Source organism: Puma concolor, chromosome E3, assembly GCF_028749965.1.
Source record: "Puma concolor isolate L17-30 chromosome E3, mPumCon1.1.hap2, whole genome shotgun sequence".
Taxonomy (NCBI): Eukaryota; Metazoa; Chordata; class Mammalia; order Carnivora; family Felidae; genus Puma; species Puma concolor.
Genome location: NC_141682.1, coordinates 13,167,345 through 13,188,538, shown reverse-complemented (window position 1 = coordinate 13,188,538; position 21,194 = coordinate 13,167,345). Strand labels below are relative to the sequence as shown.

Sequence of the window (21,194 nt, the reverse complement as noted above, 5' to 3'; positions counted from 1 at the left end):
GCCTTAAAAAGGAAGAAAATCCTGTCACATGCTACAACGTGGATGAAACTTATTGAGGACATAATGCTAAGTGAAATAAGTCAGTAATAAAAAAACAAATATTATGATTCCATCTAGCTGAGGATCTAAGGTAGTCAAATTCATAGACACGGAAGGTAGAATCGGGGTTTCTGGGAGTAGGGAGAGGGAGAAAGGGGAAGTTGTTTAAGGAGTGTAGAGTTTCAGATCCGCAAGATGAAAAAGTCCTGGAGATCTGTCTCACAACAATGTGGCTACACTTAACACTACTGAACTATACACTTTAAAACAGTTAAGCTGGAAATGTAATGTGCTTTTTACCACAGTTAAAAAAAAAAACATAGGGGCGCCTGGGTGGCGCAGTCGGTTAAGCGTCCGACTTCAGCTAGGTCACGATCTCGCAGTCCGTGAGTTCGAGCCCCGCGTCGGGCTCTGGGCTGATAGCTCAGAGCCTGGAGCCTGTTTCCAATTCTGTGTCTCCCTCTCTCTCTGCCCCTCCCCCGTTCATGCTATGTCTCTCTCTGTCCCAAAAATAAATAAACGTTGAAAAAAAAAAAAATTAAAAAAAAAAAAAAACATAATAAAAGAAAAGCACAATGACAAAAAAACAGAGAGAGAGAGAGAGAAAGAGAGAGACAGGTCTGAGATTAGTCACCTTAAGGAGTTGTTTAAAGTAGATTCATACCAGACTTTATTTGAACTCAAACTGAATCAGATAGTATACTGGCCATGTGGACTATATATGCTAAAACAAATGCTATAATGCTCAGAAGCCAACTCTGAAAAACCCCTTCATACTCTACTTAGGTATTCACAAATGAATCAAAAACTGACTTGATCAATGCATCTCTTCTGAAGAACGACTACTAAGAATTTCTACTTAGTGTAAAGCAGTGTGCCTGAACCCACTTCATTCTGAGAATAACACACATGTGCAATTTTATTTTTTCAACATAACAGAAAAAATGATTGATATCCCGAAACATATCTGACTAAAACATGTGATATTTATGTTAAAAACAAAAAAACAAAAAAAACACAATGTTAAAAGGAAAAAAAGAAACTGGTTTAATCAAGAAAAGGTAAGTGACTTCATTCAAGGGTCCTTATGTGTCATAAAAATAAAAGTATTTTCTCATATCTCTAAATTCATCCAACTAAGGGAACACTTAACCATCTCATCCAGTTAAAATAAAAACAAAAACAAAAATACCTGCCTCATAAGGGAGGATGGATATAACCAAAATTTGTTTCTCCTCCCCCAAATAAATTATTACTAAGAAAAGATATATAATAACATATTTTACAAATCGCATAAGGTAGAATTGCAAACCTACACACACAGTTTTCTCTTTTCAGATTTCTTCCAAATTTAGACCATTTCCAAAAGTATTTTTTATTCCTTAAACCTATCAATCTGGAAGGTAAATTTTAACACAAGCAGAGTTACTCTTTTACATTTGAAATTTCTGCAAAACAACCTATCAGGTAGCACACACCACTCATTTTCCATGAAAGCAAAACACATTTAAGAAACGTAATAGCTAAGATTACTGAACACTTCATTCTAAGTACCTTATATACATATTAACTAAATTTAATTCTCAGAACTACCTTCTACAGTAAGGCCTGTAATCCCCATTTTACTAGTAAAATAACTGAGGTGCAGAGCTATGTGCAGCTTGGCTAAGCCTGGATGGGAACCATGGCAGACAAGTTTTGTAATTTATGCTATTTACCACTCTGCAAAGCTATCTCCCACGAAACATCAAAAAAGAAAGAAAGAAAGAAAGAAAGAAAGAAAGAAAGAAAGAAAGAAAGAAAGAAAGAAAGAAACTGACACAATTCTGCCATATCTCTAGAGAACCAAAAAGAAACTATGAATGTCAAACATTCTGGCCTTGGGTCAATCATAACCTCTCTAGCTTTGTTTTTCTTGTTGTGAAATAGGTATAATACCTCCAATGCCTGATAATACAGCCGGCTGCACAGTGACAAAAACAAGCAAAACTATACACATACGCTTCACTACGGCGACAGCGTGGCCAAATACTCTCCCCTGATACCTCCCTTTTCCACTTCTCATCTAAAGACAGGCTTTCCTTTGCCAAATAAACTTTCCCATCCCCACAAAAGTAATTGACGACAGCAAAATGTGCAGCGTTATTGGCAAAAGCTAAACAGAAGGAGTCAGCATCTCTCTTGTAAGCTGTGTCCCTGTCTGAAATATAATACAGTGGGCAGGTTGTTTCTTTGAAATAGATGGATCTATGGTTTGAGGGCAACACAGAGTGTAAATCTGTCTCCGTGAATGGCTCACGCCATGTCTTTCTCGTTTTGTGTGCTATTGTGTGCTATCTGGCAATATATCTGTCACAGTTCCACTTCCTCCCTTCCACGGGAACAAAAGTTGAGAGAGATTGGAAATACAACCCCAGGCACAGCCTTATAAAGGCAGCAATTGAGTTTCTGAAAACTCCAAGCCAACTTCGGGCAAAGCACCAGTTCAGCTTGTCTGTACACGAGGCAATCTGGTTAGGTAATAACCCCATTTTGTCACCTTTTTTGTTCACCTTGCAATGGAAATCATATCAGAGAAACAACCAATTACCATAAAATTATTTGAAAAAGGACAACTTGATGCTGAGACCCAAATAAAATATAAATTGCACTTTTGCACACATTGGTTCCATCTACAACACGCAAAAGCCGCTTCAAGAGGCTGTGGACAGCGGAGGGATAATTCTTGGTTCCCCTTGAAACATTCTGTGCAGCCTCAGGGGAGGATGGAAATGCCAGCAGTACTATTCTCTGTCTCCACTCTAGCCTGGCTCCACAGGCCTGGCTTCCTCTAAGAATCGCCTGCACACAGACTGAGAAGGGTAGAGCCCCTTCCCCCTTCTTATAACTGCCCTAAAGAATACTGGCCTTCCAGATTCGCTCTTCCAGATTTCAGAGGTCAGTCTGAGAACTTAGAAGAGTACTACAAAATCACTGTCCTTTGGCTGTAAGCATTTTGAAAGCAATTTATCAATATCACTGCCAGTCTCACCCCCAAGAGCTGCCCAGGGTCTCAGAGAAGGCTCTCCCAGAGAATTGACAAAGATCCCCAGGTGTAAATCACTAATTCCAAAATTCAGCACAGAATCTCAGACCATTTGAAAGCTACTCTTATCAAACCCACCATTCAGGCTCAAAGCTACATGACTTGCAAATGGTCCTGCTTCTAAGTTCCCTTTCAGTACTTACAACCTAGGCAAAGAATGTAATTTAACAACTATAAAATTAATAACAGCTGGTCAAGTACATTTAACCCTAGAGGAGTAAACAATGTAGGCAATGTCTCCCCACAAACAAATTTCCCCAGGAAGGCTATAAGGACATTCGAAAACAGGGGTGCCTGGGTGGCTCAGTCGGTTAAGCGGCCGACTTCAGCTCAGGTCATGATCTCACAGCTTTTGAGTTCGAGCCCCGCGTCAGGCTCTGTGCTGACGTCTCAGAGCCCAGAGCCTGCTTCGGATTCTGTGTCTCCCTCTCTTTCTGACCCTCCCCTACTCACACTCTGTGTCTCTCGCTCTTTCTCAAAAATAAATAAACGTTAAAAAAAAATTTTTTTAAGACTCTGTCTTTAAAAAAAAAACAATAGTTGAAAACAACCAAAATAAAAATCAGCTGTTCTGAGAAACATAATTCTAAACTAGATTCAATCACCACCTGAGTGTTACCCCTTCCCTAAACCATAACCCATCTCAATTGCTCCTTTAGCTCATGTGGGCCTCCGGCTGAGGACAAGACACAGTCCTTTTTCTTGACTCTTAAAACAGCTTTCTCTTTCTACCTCTACATGAAACAGTCGATAATGCACTATGACTTGGCAGAGCCTAGGGTGATGCTAGTTCTAGTTAAGTGCTCTGGTTTTACAATAACAAATGACCAATTTTCAAACAATCATAATATAGTAAAAAAATACTCAGCATGAACTTTAATAACACAGCTTAGCTTTCCTTTGAAGACTCAGAAGACTGCACAACTTAAGAGTTGGATTCATTGCTGGAAATAACCAGTTATCACTAGTAGTCAAGGCAGAATGACAGGCAGCCTGGAGACCTGTGAGGGACCACTAACTTAACTGGGGGACCAGATCCTCTGGGCTTTGGGCTCCTTGTATTTATAAAGAGTGATATTCAGAGACCATGTAAACTTTTCCAGCTCTGACAGCCTATGCATCTTCCGAAGCCCTTATATGAAAAAAAGCTCCATTTAATAAGATGTCCAAATACACCAGATTGTCTCTCTAGGGGAATTTTCTATCAGTTCACAATTCTCAAGGAATCTCTATAAACAGACACCAAAACTATCAACGGTGATTTTTTTCTTATTAAAACCAACAGTGAGAAGTTGTGTATTCCTGAAAAGCATCTACACATGAAAACCAACGGACTTGCTTCTCCTATCCAAGTAAAAATCTGCTGCCATATACAAAGCACAGTAAGAAAATAGTTTCGCAATCAGCAAAACTAAAAGGCAACAGACAGAATGGGAGAAGATATTTGCAAATGACATATCAGATAAAGGGTTAGTATCCAAAATCTATAAAGAACTTATCAAACTCAACACCCAAAAACCAAATAATCCAGTGAAGAAATGGGCAAAAGACATGAATAGACACTTCTCCACGGAAGACATCCAGATGCCCAACCGACACACGAAAAAATGCTCAACGTCACTCATCATCACTCATCAAATCAACCACAATGAGATACCACCTTACACCTGTCAGAATGGCGAACATTAACAACTCATGCAACAACAGATGTTGGCGAGGATGTGGACAAAGAGGATCTCTTTTGCACTGTTGGTGGGAATGCAAGCTGGTGCAGCCACTCTGGAAAACAGTATGGAGGTTCCTCAAAAAACTAAAAATAGAACTACCTTACGACCCAGCAATTGCACTACTAGGCATTTATCCATGGGATTCAGGTGTGCTGTTTCGAAGGGACACAGGCACCCCTATGTTTATAGTAGCACTATCAACAATAGCCAAAGTATGGAAAGAGCCCAAATGTCCATCGATAGATGAATGGATAAAGAAAACGTGGTATATATACACAATGGAGTATTACTCGGCAATCAAAAAGAATGAAATCTTGCCATTTGCAACTACGTGGATGGAACTGGAGGGTATTATGCTAAGTGAAATTAGTCAGAGAAAGACAAAAATCATATGACTTCACTCATATGAGGACGTTAAGAGACAAAACAGATGAACAAAGGGGAAGGGAAACAAAAATAATATAAAAACAGGGAGGGGGACAAAACAGAAGAGACTCATAAATATGGAGAACAAACAGAGGGTTATTGGAGGAGGTGTGGGAGGGGGGATGGGCTAGATGGGTAAGGGGCATTAAGGAATCTGCTCCTGAAATCACTGTTGCACTATATGCTGACTAAGTTGGATGTAAATTTTAAAAAATAAATAAAAGAAAATACTTTCGGAATTAACAACTTGGATGTAAAAAATAAAAGTCAAAGTCAACCCAGTGAAAAAAAATAAAGAAATGAGATTCTCACAGAATACTGAAAGAAATCATCCTTCATTTTCCTCCAAAATGGGTTTATGGCTACAGAAACACATAAAGATCTTACCAGTCTAATATGTAGATCCTAACACTTATTTAAGTCAAGATACCTTGACACAGCTGACTTCAACCAAATTGTAAAGTATGAGACCTCACCTTTTTATCTTCACCCAGATTACTTCAGATCAAGGCCTAAAAAATTACGAGAGGGGCACCTGGGTGGCTCAGTCGGTTGAGTGGCCGACTTCGGTTCAGGTCATGATCTCGCAGTCCTGAGTTCAAGCCCCACATCGGGCTCTGTGCTGACAGCTCGGAGCCTGCAGTCTGCTTCGGATTCTGTGTCTCCCTCTCTCTGGCCCTCCCCCGTTCATGCTATGTCTCTCTCTGTCTCAAAAATAAATAAACATTAAAAAAAAAAATTACGAGAAGGCTCTGGATTCAGTTTAGATTCTGGTTATTTCTAGAAACATCTGCATTTTCAAAACAGGAAACCAGAATATAACCTTCCCTCAACAACTCTCTACATGCATAAAGAACATGACGAAAGTGATCTCAAGGAAGGGGAGAGAGTTTGTCCAGAGATGCTAGTAGCATCCCAGGATGTGGGCTTAGATTTCTCTAAAAGCCACCCTAGATAATCCCAGAGTCATACTTAAGGGTGAAAACTAGTTTCTTTGATTTCCCTATGCTTTACTTCCCTACTGATGCTGGAGAGTAAAGTACACATGGATGTTACTGAAAATACCTTGTTTTTAGAATGTGATAGCATCCTTCAGAATAACTGGAGATATTTCAGAACACTGAAAAATTAGGTTCCGGCGTGGCTGACTCAATTTCTCAGGTATGCACGTTTTAGCCTCCAGTTCAGTCTTCTTATCCATCTCTAGTTCACCAACATACCTTCCCCCGATGAGAGAACAGTATGCAAAAATATGAAATAAAAACTACAAATATTTACTCCTCCAACTCTTAAAGATCTGCCAAGATGATGCCAATCCTCTGAGATGTGAATATATATGCATATAAATATACATATCATGTGGCTGTGGGTGCAAGAGTCAAATATTAACCAAAACGCCACCCTGGGAAGTGATCAAAGTACAAGATTCTGCCAGAAGGAGAAAGACAGTCATCCTAGAGAGATTTAAGTATCTAGATGAAATCGTTAAAAGTCTTAAGAAGTTTCACCAGTCCTAGGGGCAGAGAATACAGTTAGAAGGTTTTTTTTCACTTTTCTTTTTTTCTTTAGGTTTTGTTTTTGTTTTGTTTTTTTTGTTTTGTTTTGTTTTTAAAGCAACAATAAAAACAAACAGCAAACTTCAAGTTTCATTCCATTCTAAAAAGTTCTAACATCCAAACTGGCTTCACATCCAGGAAGCAGGCCACATACATAGAAAAGGTCAGCCTGACACTTGGACTACTTAAAACAGGTTAGAGCTACCAGAGACTTCTTATTAGATTTGGTTAGGCTCCCAGAACAGAGAAGCAAGGACTCCCTTCTGTCTTGTTGCAAAAGTGAAAGCATTATCAAGATCAAACTGTGGTCAGACCAGTTTCTCCTGTTAAAGTCCTATAACAGTGTCAACTGTCACTCACAGGGTTAAAAAACATTGAGACTAACATAAGAACAAACACAGCCAACTAAAACATGCAGAAGCCCAAATGTACAGGATGTCCTACACAATCGTCGGAGTCTGTCCCCACAGACACCCTTTGACCTGACGCCCATTCTTGTCCCTCTCAGCTTCACCACAGAGAACTCAGTTCAGCTGCTCTTGCCAGAGCCAACTGACCTATGAGCAAAGAACTCAGCTAAAACAGCTTGCCCGCACCATACAACTGATCTCCTGATGCCCTCCACTGTTGCCTGGCTCCTTTTTGCTCAATAAATAAACTGATTAAAATGGTACTATTCTAAGCCATGTCCCAGATACAATGGATGACCTCTGCGACTCTTTAAGTATGCCTTGGGTTCTCTATTTACAAAATAGGAATAAGACTGACTAATTCTATTTTGCCCTGGTGGCAAATGTATAAAATAATACTTTAAGCATGTTAAGAACATTTCATATTTAGGAAAAATATGAACTTACTTTGGTACTAAGAGCATCTATGAAGAAAAGTATGCTCTAACAAATCAAAACCACTAAATCCTTCTGACTTCAGACTTCTAGGCTTTCAACATGAGATTCTCATTCTTGGCATAATACTCCATATCAATCCCCTTTCTGCCTGAGGAGCATGTACTGGAATATAAACTGATGTCAAACAGCTGATGTGACTTCTGAGGTAACAAAGCCACATCAAATCCCAGTACACATCAGCTGGTGCAGTTAGCCTATAATTATAAGATCTTCCTAGCTATGAGGAATGCAAACTATGGACAAAAACAACACAAATACAGTCTTATTCTGACCCAATATTAGGGCCAAATTCTTTTTTTTTCTGATTTTAAGTTTTTGTCTTAATTCCACTTATTAGTTAACAAATAGTGTTATGTTAGTTTCAGAGGTACAGTACAGTGATTCAACAATTCCATATGTCACCCAGTGCTCATCACAAGTGCGCCTCTTAATCCCTTTCACCTATTAACCTATCCCCTTACACTCTTACCCTCTGGTAACCATCAGTTTGTTCTCTATAGATCAGAGCCTGTTTCTTGATTCTCTTTTTCCCTTTGCTCATTTGTTTCTTAAATTCTAAATATGAGTAAAATCATATGGTACTTGTCTTTCTCTGATGTATTTTGCTTAGTATTGTACTCTTTAGCTCCATCCACATCATTGCAAATGGCAAGATCTCATTCTTTTTTATGGCTGAATAATATTCCATTTTTATTAACACATCTTCTCTATTCACCAATCTATGGACACATGGGCTGTTTCCATATCTTGGCTATTGTAAATAATTCTGCAATAAACATAGGGGTGAATGTATCCCTTTGTTTTTGTTCTTTGGGTAAACACCCAGTAGTGTAATTGGATCATAGGATAGTTTTATTTTTTAACTTACTGAGGAAACTCCATACTGTTTTCCTTAGTGGCTGCACCAGTTTGCATTCCCACCAACTGTCCACATCCTTGATGACACTTACTGTTTCTTGTGTTGTTGATTCTAGCCATTCTGACAGGTGTGAGGTGATAGCTCATTGTGGTTTTCATTTGCATTTCCCTAATGGTAAGTGATGATGAACATCTTTCCATGTGTCTGTTGGCCATCTGTATGTCTTCTTTGGAGAAATCTCTGTTCAGCTCCCCATTTTTTAATTGCATTTTTGGGTGTTGAGTTTTAGAAGTTCTTTATATATTTTGGGCACTCACCCTTTATCAGATATGTCATTTGCAAATATCTTCTCCCATTCTGTAGGTTGCCTTTTAGTTTTGTTGACTGTTTCCTTTGCTGTTTTGAAGCTTTTTATTTTGATGCAGTCCCAATAGTTTATTTTTGCTTTTGTTTCCAAAATCTTAATGAGTCTTTCCTCTTGACACAAGCAACTTACAAGGACACACACTTGGCCGTGGACATTGGTAGAACTGGCTTCTGACTAAAAGTAAAGGAATCAGTCTGACATGATTGCTCCTTAACAGGCTTCTGTATCTCCACTAGACCCCTAAATATATGGCAGAAAGCAGACCAAGTCTGTCTTCAACTGCCAAAAATGACTGCCATAGGCACACCAATCCTAGGTGCAGGGAATATGAGGTCAGGTGAGGAACACCGCTTCCTTTAATATAATCCCCAGCCAACCTGTCATTCCTTTTCTTTTCTTTTCTTTTCTTACTGAAAGTGCCAGGAATAGGCCTGCCAGTTTCCTTTTTTAGTGCCACAATCTCCTGCCTTAACCAGACAGTCTCCTTCTGTGTCCCACTAAAGCACAGAATACACTCCCTGCTTCTAAAAACACGCATTCCTTCTGAAGATTTTTTTTTTTAAAGTATCTACAGCTAGTAACAACAGAGAAACAGAAAATTGGGCAAAGGGCTCAAGCTGAATTCTCTAATGAAAGCATTTACCAACAATTTGATCTAGGAACCAACTCTAGAAACATGATGGGTTTGAATTCACTCACCATGAACTACAAACTGAAGTAACAGCCACTGAATGGTCACTCAATGGCTAACACGAGTTACTGGTAGTCCATGAACTCCCAGAAGTTTGCAGCATAGCTAGAACCCAAAAGTCACAACTGGCATTTAGCTGCCTTCTCCAGCAAAGAACTACTTTAATTCATGTGTCTGATCCTTGTAAAAGACAAACCAGAACCAAGAAAGAGAAGGAAATGCCAAGAGCTTATGAAGACTCTCAACTCTTAAGATAGGATGGGCATCTCCATCTCTGGGTCTCTGGGCTCCTGGCCAATGGCCACAACATCACTGGAAACCATTCAGGGAGTGAAGCCAGCTCCCAGCTGGGGCAATGAATATTTGTGGACTGCCTGAGGACAGGTAGCATGTCCACTCCTTGACGTGTTCTAAATGTTGTCCTTAGCTCAAGCCAGCCTTTCAGAGCTGCCCATGCAGAACACGGGATCTTGACCCCTTATGGTCACTCTTTCCCCGAATCATGGTTTGTCATCATGTTATTAATCTGCATTGAGAGATGGTATAAAAACAATTATTTCACAAATAACTGCTGTGTGTTTTGAAAAGTACAGTTCAAGGCCCCATCCTCTCCACTGAGGAAATACCTTAGGAAAATTACAAATATTTCCTTCTTTATTCTGTTCCCTGAGAAAATAGGTATGTGGTCCACCTCTACATATTGCATAAGAACCTATCCTGTATGTTTCTGCCCATTAGCCTCAACATGGTTTTATCCTATTTTCTCTATGCGTGTTTTCTCTTTGTCCCAATTTCCTCATCTTATCTTAATTCTGTCACATCGTATGTTTTTGTAAACCAGCTCAAAGCTTTTTCTGGAGGACACTGAAAATGAAATAAAAATAACAATAAAATACCATGGGGCGCCTAGGTGGCTCAGTTGGTTAAGCATCCAACTTCAGCTCAGATCATGATCTCACCATTTCTGAGTTTGAGCCCCATACTGTGCTCTCTGATGTCAGCATGGTGCCAGCTTCAGATCCTCTGTCCCCCCTCTCTCTCTGCCCCTCTCCTGCTCGTGTGTGTGCCCTCTCTCAAAAATAAACATTTAAAAAAAGACAATAAAATACCTAAGTAAGTAGTATTTTCGACACAAAATGCTGCTTCACCCAAATGAGCAGCTACCTTAAGGGACGGGGACAAATCTAATTGTCCTATAGGACCAATAGCATCTTCTAAACTTTAACCTATTCATGGCTACATCATTCATCATCATCAATCAAAATCCTGAGGTCCATCTCAAACTTACATGTTTGGAAACCAGGCTGCTAAATCCAAGGTGGTAATGACACCCTCCACCCCCTTTTGCCCTACCTCCAACCAACACAGAGCACCCAAAATTCAAGCATTCCATTTATTCCTTTTTTAAATACCTAGTATCTTTGTAACAATACTACAAAACAGGCTAGTCAAGTGTTATTACCCCATTCTACAGAAGAAACAGGTTTCTTAGTGATTTGTCCAAGGTTAATGAATGCTAGGACGAGGACTGTCCATTTATAATCTAGAATTTTTTTCCACCAGAATCCACTCACACACAGAGCCTTCCAGGGACCCACACAGAGGATGGTAAAACTGAAGAACAAGTGGAACAAGAAATAGTCACACATCTTAATTAATTAGGCTCTAGAGTTTAAGGGAAGACACTTGTCCGCAAACCTTTCTGCTAAAGAACTTAACAGCCACCAGACTTCCAGGATTCAGTACACTACCTAAAAAATAAATGTTCTTTCATCTTGGTCTGATCATGAATGATGTCAGATGTTTCCGGGGCCCTACAGGTTTTTCAATGCCAAAATATTCCTAACTTGAAGCCTCAAGCCATAGATAGTTCTCCCCAAATAGAAAGCTTAAAACTATCTTTTTTTTTTCCTTTTTTTTTTTAACTTTACTTATTTATTTTGAGAGAGAGAGAATGAGCTGGGGAGGGGCAGACAGAGAGAATCCCAAGCCGGCTCTGTTTTGTTTTGTTTTTTTTGTTTTTGTGGGGGTTTTTTTGTAGGCACAGGTAGAAAGAAAAAAATTATCATTTCATTACTGGTTTTGCTTACAGAAGATGAACAGAGACACAATCTCAATTTCCATCTGATTTCCTGGGTTGGGTAAATGCACTTTTCTCCTTTCTTTTATTCTTAAGTCTGTATTTATACTCCAAAGTTCAGCTGGTATCTCAAAAAGATAGAATCTAATTTTTTCCTATTACTACAAATTTAATGTTTCAGAAAAGATTCAGTTACTAGGAGCTCCAGGGGCCCAAGTATCAGAAAGCACAGAACTTTACAGCTGGACAGAAACTTGGTTATACCAGAAAGGAGTTAACACACAGCCCATCCTCAATGATGCCCACACTGTGAATGAAAAGGTCATTTCCACTTCTGCCCTATTCAGGCTTGCCCACAAAGCTCTGAATTCCAGGATTCAGTTTGGCCACAGACGGGTTTAGGGAAGGAGGGTATAGTAGTAGCCTCTCTGGTATAGAAGCTCCTAAGCCACCTGTTTAATAATATAAATCACAGCAAAGTCACCCAAGTAGAAACATTTGGATCTATATACTCAAGAGCGTGGACTGACAACACCCATGTCCTACTGCTCACTATGTTACCTCACTGAGAAAGCAGAAACCAGGTCTCTGTCTCTAAATCCTCAGATCTAGAACAAAGCACCTGGCATACAGATGGTGTTCAATAAATATTCAATAATTGAATGAATAAATTAACTTCACAGCCAACCAAAGAGTATAAAAACATTGAAGCAATTTCCTACTTCACACACACCACACATACCTACTTCATAAAAGGAAAAAATGAATTTTTTTTTCAATTTTCTTTAAGGGGGAAAAAATGTCAGCTTTCAAGTTGCTTTTGAAGCCAGAGTTACCTTGTCCAACAAAATCTGCCTTTTACAAAATGTCTACATACCAAATAAAAAAGAGTCCAATTTAGCCTAATTTTAAATACCTACAAGATAATCACATATATTTATAATATTTAAGTATTAGAAAATGCCTAAATGTCAAATAGAGAATTGGATAAATGGGCTATAATACATCCAAGAAATGGTACTCTATATAGATGTTAAAATTAGGTCTACGGAATCTTGAACACTCATGCCAAAATATTACAATACAATAAATAAAATGTCAGGTTTAGGGGCACCTGGCTAGATCAGTCGGAAGAGCAACTCTTGATTTCATGGTGGTGAGTTCAAGCCCCAGTCTGGGTGTAGAAATTACTTAAGTAAAAAACTTTAAAAGTCAGGTTTAGGTACATCTACGTGTGTGTGTGTGTGTGTGTGTGTGTGTGTTTTAATTAAACTCTGAAGCCATGGGAATGGACACAACATAATGGGATGTATGTGCCCCCAAAATACTGGGAAGATAGATGCCAAAAAAGAAAAGTGATGAACTCTTGGTGGTAGGATTAGAGATACCATTTTTACTTTGTGCTTTTGGGTATTTTCCAGTTTTATCCAGCAAATACACATATATAGTGAGCTATCGTACACATCCAAAAAAGGGTATAAAACATGTCCATTTTCCAGAAGAATAACATGAACACTATTGTAACCATAGTCATGGTTAAGAAACAAAATATTACAGTACCTCAAGGGCCCTCTATGTGTCCCTCAATAAGCAAATCTTCCCCTCTCACAATCTGATTTTTATGCTAATCATTACTACCAACAAGCTACTATTATTTATATGATCAGAAATAAAAATGAAGGTCCTTGCAATAGGTATGAAGATATCCCTATGTGGTGGGAAAAAGCTAACCCAAACTTTCAGTAGAACATGATTTTGGTATCTTTTCCAAGAATGTGCTTGTATCCACTCATAACTTCATACTTCATCTGGTCTAAACATATGGCTGACCATAAGTTAGAAAAGATGGGCAGCATAGGGCTAAAGCTGACTTAATTCCAGTACCATTTTCCTAGCCAAGTGACATAACCAGCCACAAAGTAATTTAACAACAGTTTTGCAAAGAACTATAAGCAAATTGGTTGCTAGGTTCATGGAAGAGAGAGAAGATATTTACTTATGTTGATTGACAGCGTATCTTCAGAAAGATTGCCATGTGCTAAAATGTATTGGTCTGTATGTTTTAGATACCGTATAGTAACAGCGGGTAGGAGTCTCCTTCCTTCCTTGAGTAATGTTGGAAGTGGTCCAGCCACAATTACTGTGCTTTGATTGAGGGCATGGAGTACTATATGTGCACTTTGGAAGATTCGTTTCACACACCTGGGACTCTCAGAAAATATCACTTTGTGATGACCACTGGAAATTACTAAAGCTGTACTACAATCATAACTGTCTCTGATATTTGAAATTTAAACACCTCCCAAATGGAAGCCACACAGTGTACATGTATCAAAATAAAGGAACCAAACAGAATCACAAGAACTATCACTATAATGACCAAGAACAAGCTAGCCAAAACCAGAGAATGTCTGGAACAACCCACTATACACTCAGTTACTGCTCACCCTCCGCCCACTGTGTGGCAAGCTACTGGGAGAATCACCTGGACGGGCACATCTGTTGAATTACACACTATTTAAACATTCACTTGTTGCTTGCCATCAGCTGTCATGCCATCAACTGCGACAGTAACTAAGCCTCAGACAAAAGATGTATTGAACAGCAAAAGGATTATTACACTTGGTGGTATTTTTGGAAGGCTGCTGCTGCATCAGAAAAACAAATGAGAAAAATGTAGCCATGTAGCTGGTGAAGAGCAATGCAAGCATTAATTTTTATGGAGGATTAGAAGTGGAAGCCAGGCTGCAGAGATGGTCAAGAAAATAGCTGGCCTCACAGCTGCGAGGTTTAGCCCAACAGTAATTACTGCTACTGGGTTGGAAATGGGACCCAGGGGAGCAAAGAGCATATTCATAAAGGTAATGAAATAGAGAAGAGAGACAGAATAAAAGTAGCAAGTCCCCAACTATCTCCCTACTCCTACAGTTTCAGTGTCAAAAAATCTTGCTTTGGGCCCTTTTCTATCTTGCTAAACATGTACTGTCTTAAAAATAAGAATTATCAAATCTCATAGGGCAGGAACCAGATGCCTGACTCCTATTGTTTCCCTTATCATGGGAACACGGTGAAGTACCTACTCATATCTCTAGTTTAGATGGACTGTGGTCTAGAAGTCAGTTTTTCATCAAAGCAAAATCTGTTAATAGTAGATGAAAAATAGTAATCACCAAGCAAAAGAGTAACGCTACTTGATCACCAAGGACTTGGGCTATCTAAAGCTGGTTACTGAATTAAACATGGAATTTCCTGGAAAACGCATAAAAACCCTTACCTAATTATGCACTACTCACTCATTCAACAAACATTTGAGATTTAAAGGAATGCACGTATGTTGGTCAGAACTAAGAAGTATTTTCCTGGCACCAAATTCCCAAAGAAGTTCTGTGTGTGTGTGTGTGTGTGTGTGTGTGTGTGTGTGTGTGTGTGTGTGTGTCTGTATGTCTGTGTGTGTCTGTGTGTGTGTGTCTGTGTGACAGAGAGAGAGATTAAGATATCAGACTATTTTTAAGGTTTTGCAAAAGTCAGAAATATTCTTCAAACACAGAATATTTAATTCTTAAATTGAACGTTTTTATTCTTCGTTTACCAAGGACATAGCACTCTAACTCCTCGATGGCAATTCTCTGAAGAATCAAAATAATATGGTCCAGGTATGCGCATTTCTAATAATCTAACTTCATGCAATAATAGAGCTCAAGAGTGCCTAAAGAAATGAACAGATAACAACATTCCTGATAAACCATTTATCTCAAAATCACTTGTGTGAAGCTGGTTTCTGGCAAATATGGCAACTTGTACAACCAATTGTACAACCATAAAATTTATGATTATTAACTACTCCAAAAAGACTGGACTATATGAATAATTTATTCAGAAGCTGGTGCCTGGAAAGGTAAACAGAAGGAATTTAGGACAGAGAATGATTACACAGAACAGAAGGGAAGGAGAACACGGGGAACTTTATCACACTAGGAAGAAAAGACAGGGAAAGAAACAATAGGGAAAGGTAAAGAAAATCAAGTCAGGGCTGCAGCTTGAACTCTGGACAAATCATAGCGTCATCTCGTCCTGACTATGGAAGTCAAAGCCAAAATCTTTTTGTTGCTCAGGCACTATATCCCAGACTCCTGCAGACCAAAAAATGCAAAGAAGATCTTATATCAAGTGTCATAAAACCTAATAGGAGAGCCCAACCTGGTACCTTAAAGAATTTATCACTATCTCGATAGTCTGGACAGCTTGAGTTTTGTCAACATCATTTCCAATAAGCAGTTTGAATCTCATCTTTTAAAACTCCCTCCCATGACATTCAAAGGCCACCACTACTTTAAATTTACATAGTATCATGACCTGAACCCCCGGACAGAAATGAGGGTGACAGGGCTACAGGAAGGGAGAAGAGTCTCTTAATGAGCTGAACTACATTAAGATGGGGACACAGGTAGAAAGCAGAGAAGGGACTGAGCCAGAAACATGCATATCTGTGATACCGAGGGAGCCGCAGCCACGCCCAGTGAAATTTTACTGGGCCTCAGTGTTACAATTTGCAAACTAGGACATGTTTTCCCCACGTCACCCTGGTGCCAACCTAAAAAACTGCAAGCAAATAAAGGTGATGGGTCATCCAGACTTTCCTATCTTTGAGTCCAAAACTAACACTCATACCTATCTCCTAAATTAAAACCATAAAACTTAATGTCAATAATGTCTCAGGCCCTACCAATCAGTCCCTTCAAATCCAAGCATTTCGTGTGGTACAGCAACACTACTGTGAAGTCTAATAGAAGGAAGCACATAGTAAGTTGATTTCTGCCACATTATACTGTTAACCTCCTCCACTTGACAATTTACGTCTGAGGCTCAGCTCTAGACTGAGGAGTGTGAGGAGTGCGAGGAGGGGGAGAGGGCGGGGGAGACCACATAAAGGCACACCTACAGAATCTGGAGCATACCAGAACAAACCTGTCACACTGGCCCTTTCGCTAAGTTACTCCTGATCTCCAAGTCTTCCCAGCAGCGTGAGACAGCACTTTCCACCGACTGCTTGCCACGGTTTACGTGAAGAAGCAGCCACTCTGAAAACCACAGCAATATCACCATGGTTAATGTAAAATATTAATGTCATTTGTTCAACAGTTTTGTGGAAATTAAAACTTTTAGGTTAATCATATACTGAACAATTTTAATTAAAACAGTTATAAAACAATTAATCCACAAGAGCTAGCTTGGAACTCTGCCAGCCTTATTGGTTTAATGCATGTAGGCAAAACTCATTTTTTTTCCCTTTTGACTTAATGAATGCTAATATGTGACACAAAATATGCATACTAAGTTCCTAATACAGTTAGTCCATCTGGTTTTTCTTGCATTCTCTATTTGTCATTTTTCTTTGATAGCAAAATTGAAAATGAGTTCTCTGTGTTAGAAATGATAATGATGCCATGTGCCATGCTTCATTAAAAACTGCTCTTTATAAAAATCTTCCAGGGTGAAATAAACACCTTAAGTACTCTCTTCTTGCTCTTACACAGCAGGGAGTAAAAGGAAAGACAGGCCCCCAGACCAGGTCCAGAACCACAACTGCAGTTTGAGATAATACTGCCTTCTCACTGCCATTTCCAGAAGTTTTTCCTTTGTGAGGGCACTATAACGACGTGGAAGGTAAAATAACAAGTTTAGGCCAAACCCTCAAGTATTTCAATTTGTTCCACATTACAATCTGTGTGATTCATTTTGGGATCTATTTGTTTGCCAAAGTAAGCAGAGTTCGAGCCCTCTGTTGAATATTTAATGTATGCAAAATTACCTTTTAGCATAGGCTAAGAGACCTATTATTTCCAATAAGGCTTAAGAACAGCATTGTGTCTGACCACGATACTTTCAGATTGGTTTTCCAGGCAAGAGCCCAAAGAAAGCAAACTCAGCTATTAGCTTCCAGTAGAATATCGCCTCCCCATCCATCTAAGCCTTGCCATGAATCTGAATATTCCAGGCTTTACTGTTTATCAAGCTCCAGAAGTACAAAAGGTACATACCACCCAACTCTTCTAGTTAATTAAAAACACAAGCACAGGTACTTCATCTCAGTTCCCAATTCAAATTTAAGCAACTATATCAAATCCTTTTAGAGATGAAGAAATGAGTTCAACGTAATTCAGCCCTCAAATGGTGAAAATGATCCTCAGCATAATTACATTAGCTGGTACCTTCACATCTGGTGTGTACCTCATTATTTCTGGCTGGGCACATCACATGTGAAGCATATAAACCCATAAAAGGTATTAGATTTCCCTCCTAACCACCTCTCATTCAGGCCAAAAAGAAAATCTACTCTTATGATGCTTAAAAAGCAGTTAGAATAGAAGATTTACCAATTTAATCCCAATAAATCAGCGAAGGAACTCTGAGGAGTCAGTTTCCTTCATCAAGGTAGCAGAGCATAACACCGTTTGGCAATAGGAATGCCAGCCCAATAAATGTAAGTATCAACTATTTAAAATAAACACCAATATTAAAAAGCCTGATTGCAAACAATAGACATATTTAAAGTTCAGGCAATCAATCACCTGAATTCCAATCAGTCAGTAACAAAAGTAATCATTTTTATAAAAGTCTGTTCTAATAAATTCTCTAAATAGTAGCATTTAATAACATCCACTTGTAAAAAGTAAATATTTTTCCTGGCCTGATCTGTTTGTGGAAATCACACTGGACAGAATAGAAATGGACTAAATGACTACAAATAAATTTTCAGCTCTGAAGTCCTATAATTGCATAATATTTCTCTTTTATAACTAAAATCATAAAATGAGAGGGTTGGGAGAGACCTCAGACATTACTAAATTTTACTGCAAACCTTCTCATTTTACAAATAAGGAAAAACAGGGACGTCTGGGTGGCTCAGTCAGTTAAGCGTCAGACTTCGGCTCAGGTCACGATCTCACGGTTCGTGAGTCTGAGCCCCACGTCAGGCTCTGTGCTGACAGCTCAGAGCCTGGGGCCTGCTTCAGATTCTGTGCCTCCCTCTCTCTCTGCCCTTCCCTTGCTCGCACTCTGTGTCCTCTCTCTCTCTCTCAAAAATAAACATTAAAAAAATTTTTTTAAAAAGAATAAGGGAAAACAGTATACTTGTAGTGCTAGGAAAGTTGAAGGCAAGAGCTAAAATGGTATTTATGGATTACACAGGAATTACAACTATCTAAATGTGTCCCTATCACTGATATTTGAGAAGTGCTTTTAATATACCAAAGCACCTAAATGAAGGCTCCAGCCCTGAGAGGTTCATGACTACCCTCTGCTTAGAGGGCATCCCTTTCTTCACCCTTTCTTGTTGATTCTCAACCAAGGTGATCCTGTCCCCAGGAGACATTTGGCAATGACATTTTGGTTGTCAGCCTGGAGAGCAGGGAAGAGAGGTGGGGAGCTACCAATATAGAGGCCAAGCATGCTGCTAAACATCCTACAATGCACAGGGCGCTCTCTGCACACAACAAAGAATTATCTAGCCCATATGTCAATAGTGTTGAAGACCTTGCTGTCCAGGGTTACTGCCACCACCAGCAACACTCAGAACATACCTGCACCTGGAAAATAATGCCCATGGCCCTCCCACTTGTCATAAGAAGGCTGACCCTTCCAGGGAGCAACTACCAAATGGCCCTGACTTTTCCCATGCTCTACACAGCACTAAAGTCAAGTCAACTCTTAATAAAAAAACAAGAAAAGCTCCAAATGGCTTTGATTCTTACCAGGGATGGTTTTCTTAAAGGAGGAGAGGAAGAAGGAATGGGAGAGGGAGAGGGGCAGAGAAAGAGAGAGAGAGGTGAGCAGCATATATGGAAGTTGGAGGAGAGGTAATACTGGCTTTAAAACAAGATAAAGGGAGCAAATAAAGAAGAAAAATTACCCTCTCCTACAAATCTGTGAAAGCATTTCAAATCATTGCAATTACAGGAGCCCAGGAGAATACCCCTTCAGATATACTAGGTATTTTCTCCTAACCCTCATGCTATTTTAAGTTAAAATAACACTGTCACGGAGTGGTTGTACAGCACCATTATAGGTGATCATGGCAAACACAGACACAGCCCAGACCTTTTCACATCAAACACACAACACACATGCTGCATCATTCCCAAGTAAGCTTTGTTCATAATTCTAGAATATACAACCCTCATCTCTCTCACATGGTGGAACACTACCTTAGCAAAACCATGAGAACACGATGGGAGTGTCAGGGTTTTGGGAATGGGTTTTAAGGTTTTGTTTGTTTTTTAGTTTTATTTATTTATTTTGAAAGAGACAGAGACAGTGTGAGCAGGGGTGGGGTAGAGCTACAGCGAATCCCAAGCAGGCTCAACGCTCAGTGCAGAGCCAACACAGGGCTCGAACTCATGAAACCATGAGATCATGACCGGAGCTGAAACAGAGTCGAACAATTAACCGAATGAGCCACCCAGGTGCTCCTAAGGTGTTTGGTTTTTTTTTTTTTTTTAATATATTTGAGAGAGAGAGCATGAGCAGGGGAGGGGCAGAGAGAGAGAGACAGAATATCCCAAGCAGGCTCCACACAGTCAGCATGGAGCCCAATACAGGGCTCAAACCCATGAACCATGAGATCATGAACTGAGCTGAAACCAAGAGTCGGACGCTTAACCAACTGAGCCACCCAGTCGCCCCCAGGAGTGTCAGGGATTTTTAAAGAGTGCAGCTTTCATTCCCCTGGTCATTGGGCCTCACACCCTAGAGATTTAAAAAGTATCACACCAACTGTCACCCTGGTTAAGCTTATACACAATTTATGTGTGGAGGCAGGTCATATGATGTAAACAAAAGAACCTACCAACACCAGATGGGCAAGGTACTAAACAGCACTGGTGTTTATGAGAGTACGAGAAGGAACTGATCACCAGAAGCTGCAGAAAGGAAGGGTTTACCTTTCGCTCCACCTCCCCTAACCATCTTAGTTCACAGAATAGGAAACACTGTGGAAAGGACAAAGCTTTCAGTTTTCAAATTAAACACTTTAAGATTTTTCCCTTCTAATATTTCTCATTAAATTGACTTACTTGTCTTCAGAATTTTCACAATATTATGATAAGGCAAGTTCACTCTCCACAAAAGGTCTTTTCTGAATCTTCATAAATCACAAATCAAACCTCCCAGTCTTGCAGTCTGCACTCCTTTCTAATCGCCTCAATTTTTTTAGAGATCAGAAAGATTGCCTGATGCACTGAATTCTCCACAGATGTCCTAGAATTACCCATGGGCAGGGGCAACAGAGCTCCTACCAACCTCATCCATGTAGGATACAGGGCATTCCTGGATTGTTCCTTGTTCAACTGCTTTGATTTTGCAAGCTTCCCACTGGCGGAAAGCTATGGGGCTTTCTCTCTCTGCAACTGAGGTTAAGGAACTGAGGTTCCTTTGCAGTGGCTCACCCCTGCTTTTACA

At 39.6% G+C, this 21,194-nt stretch overlaps 1 protein-coding gene across 6 annotated transcripts in view; it reads right to left on the bottom strand.

Annotated features, from left to right (window-relative positions):
- Positions 1-21,194, bottom strand: part of AUTS2 (activator of transcription and developmental regulator AUTS2) — a 1,118,163-nt gene that overhangs the window by 1,038,637 nt on the left and 58,332 nt on the right. The window contains exon 1 of one of the 6 annotated variants that reach the window (XM_086691885.1): positions 6,343-6,381. The exons of the other annotated variants lie outside the window; for them this stretch is intronic. Within the exon in view, the coding sequence (XP_086548011.1) occupies positions 6,343-6,366 (24 nt within the window). The 5' untranslated portion in view covers positions 6,367-6,381. Of the gene's footprint in view, positions 1-6,342; positions 6,382-21,194 lie in introns of those variants that run through there. 6 annotated transcript variants of the gene reach the window in all.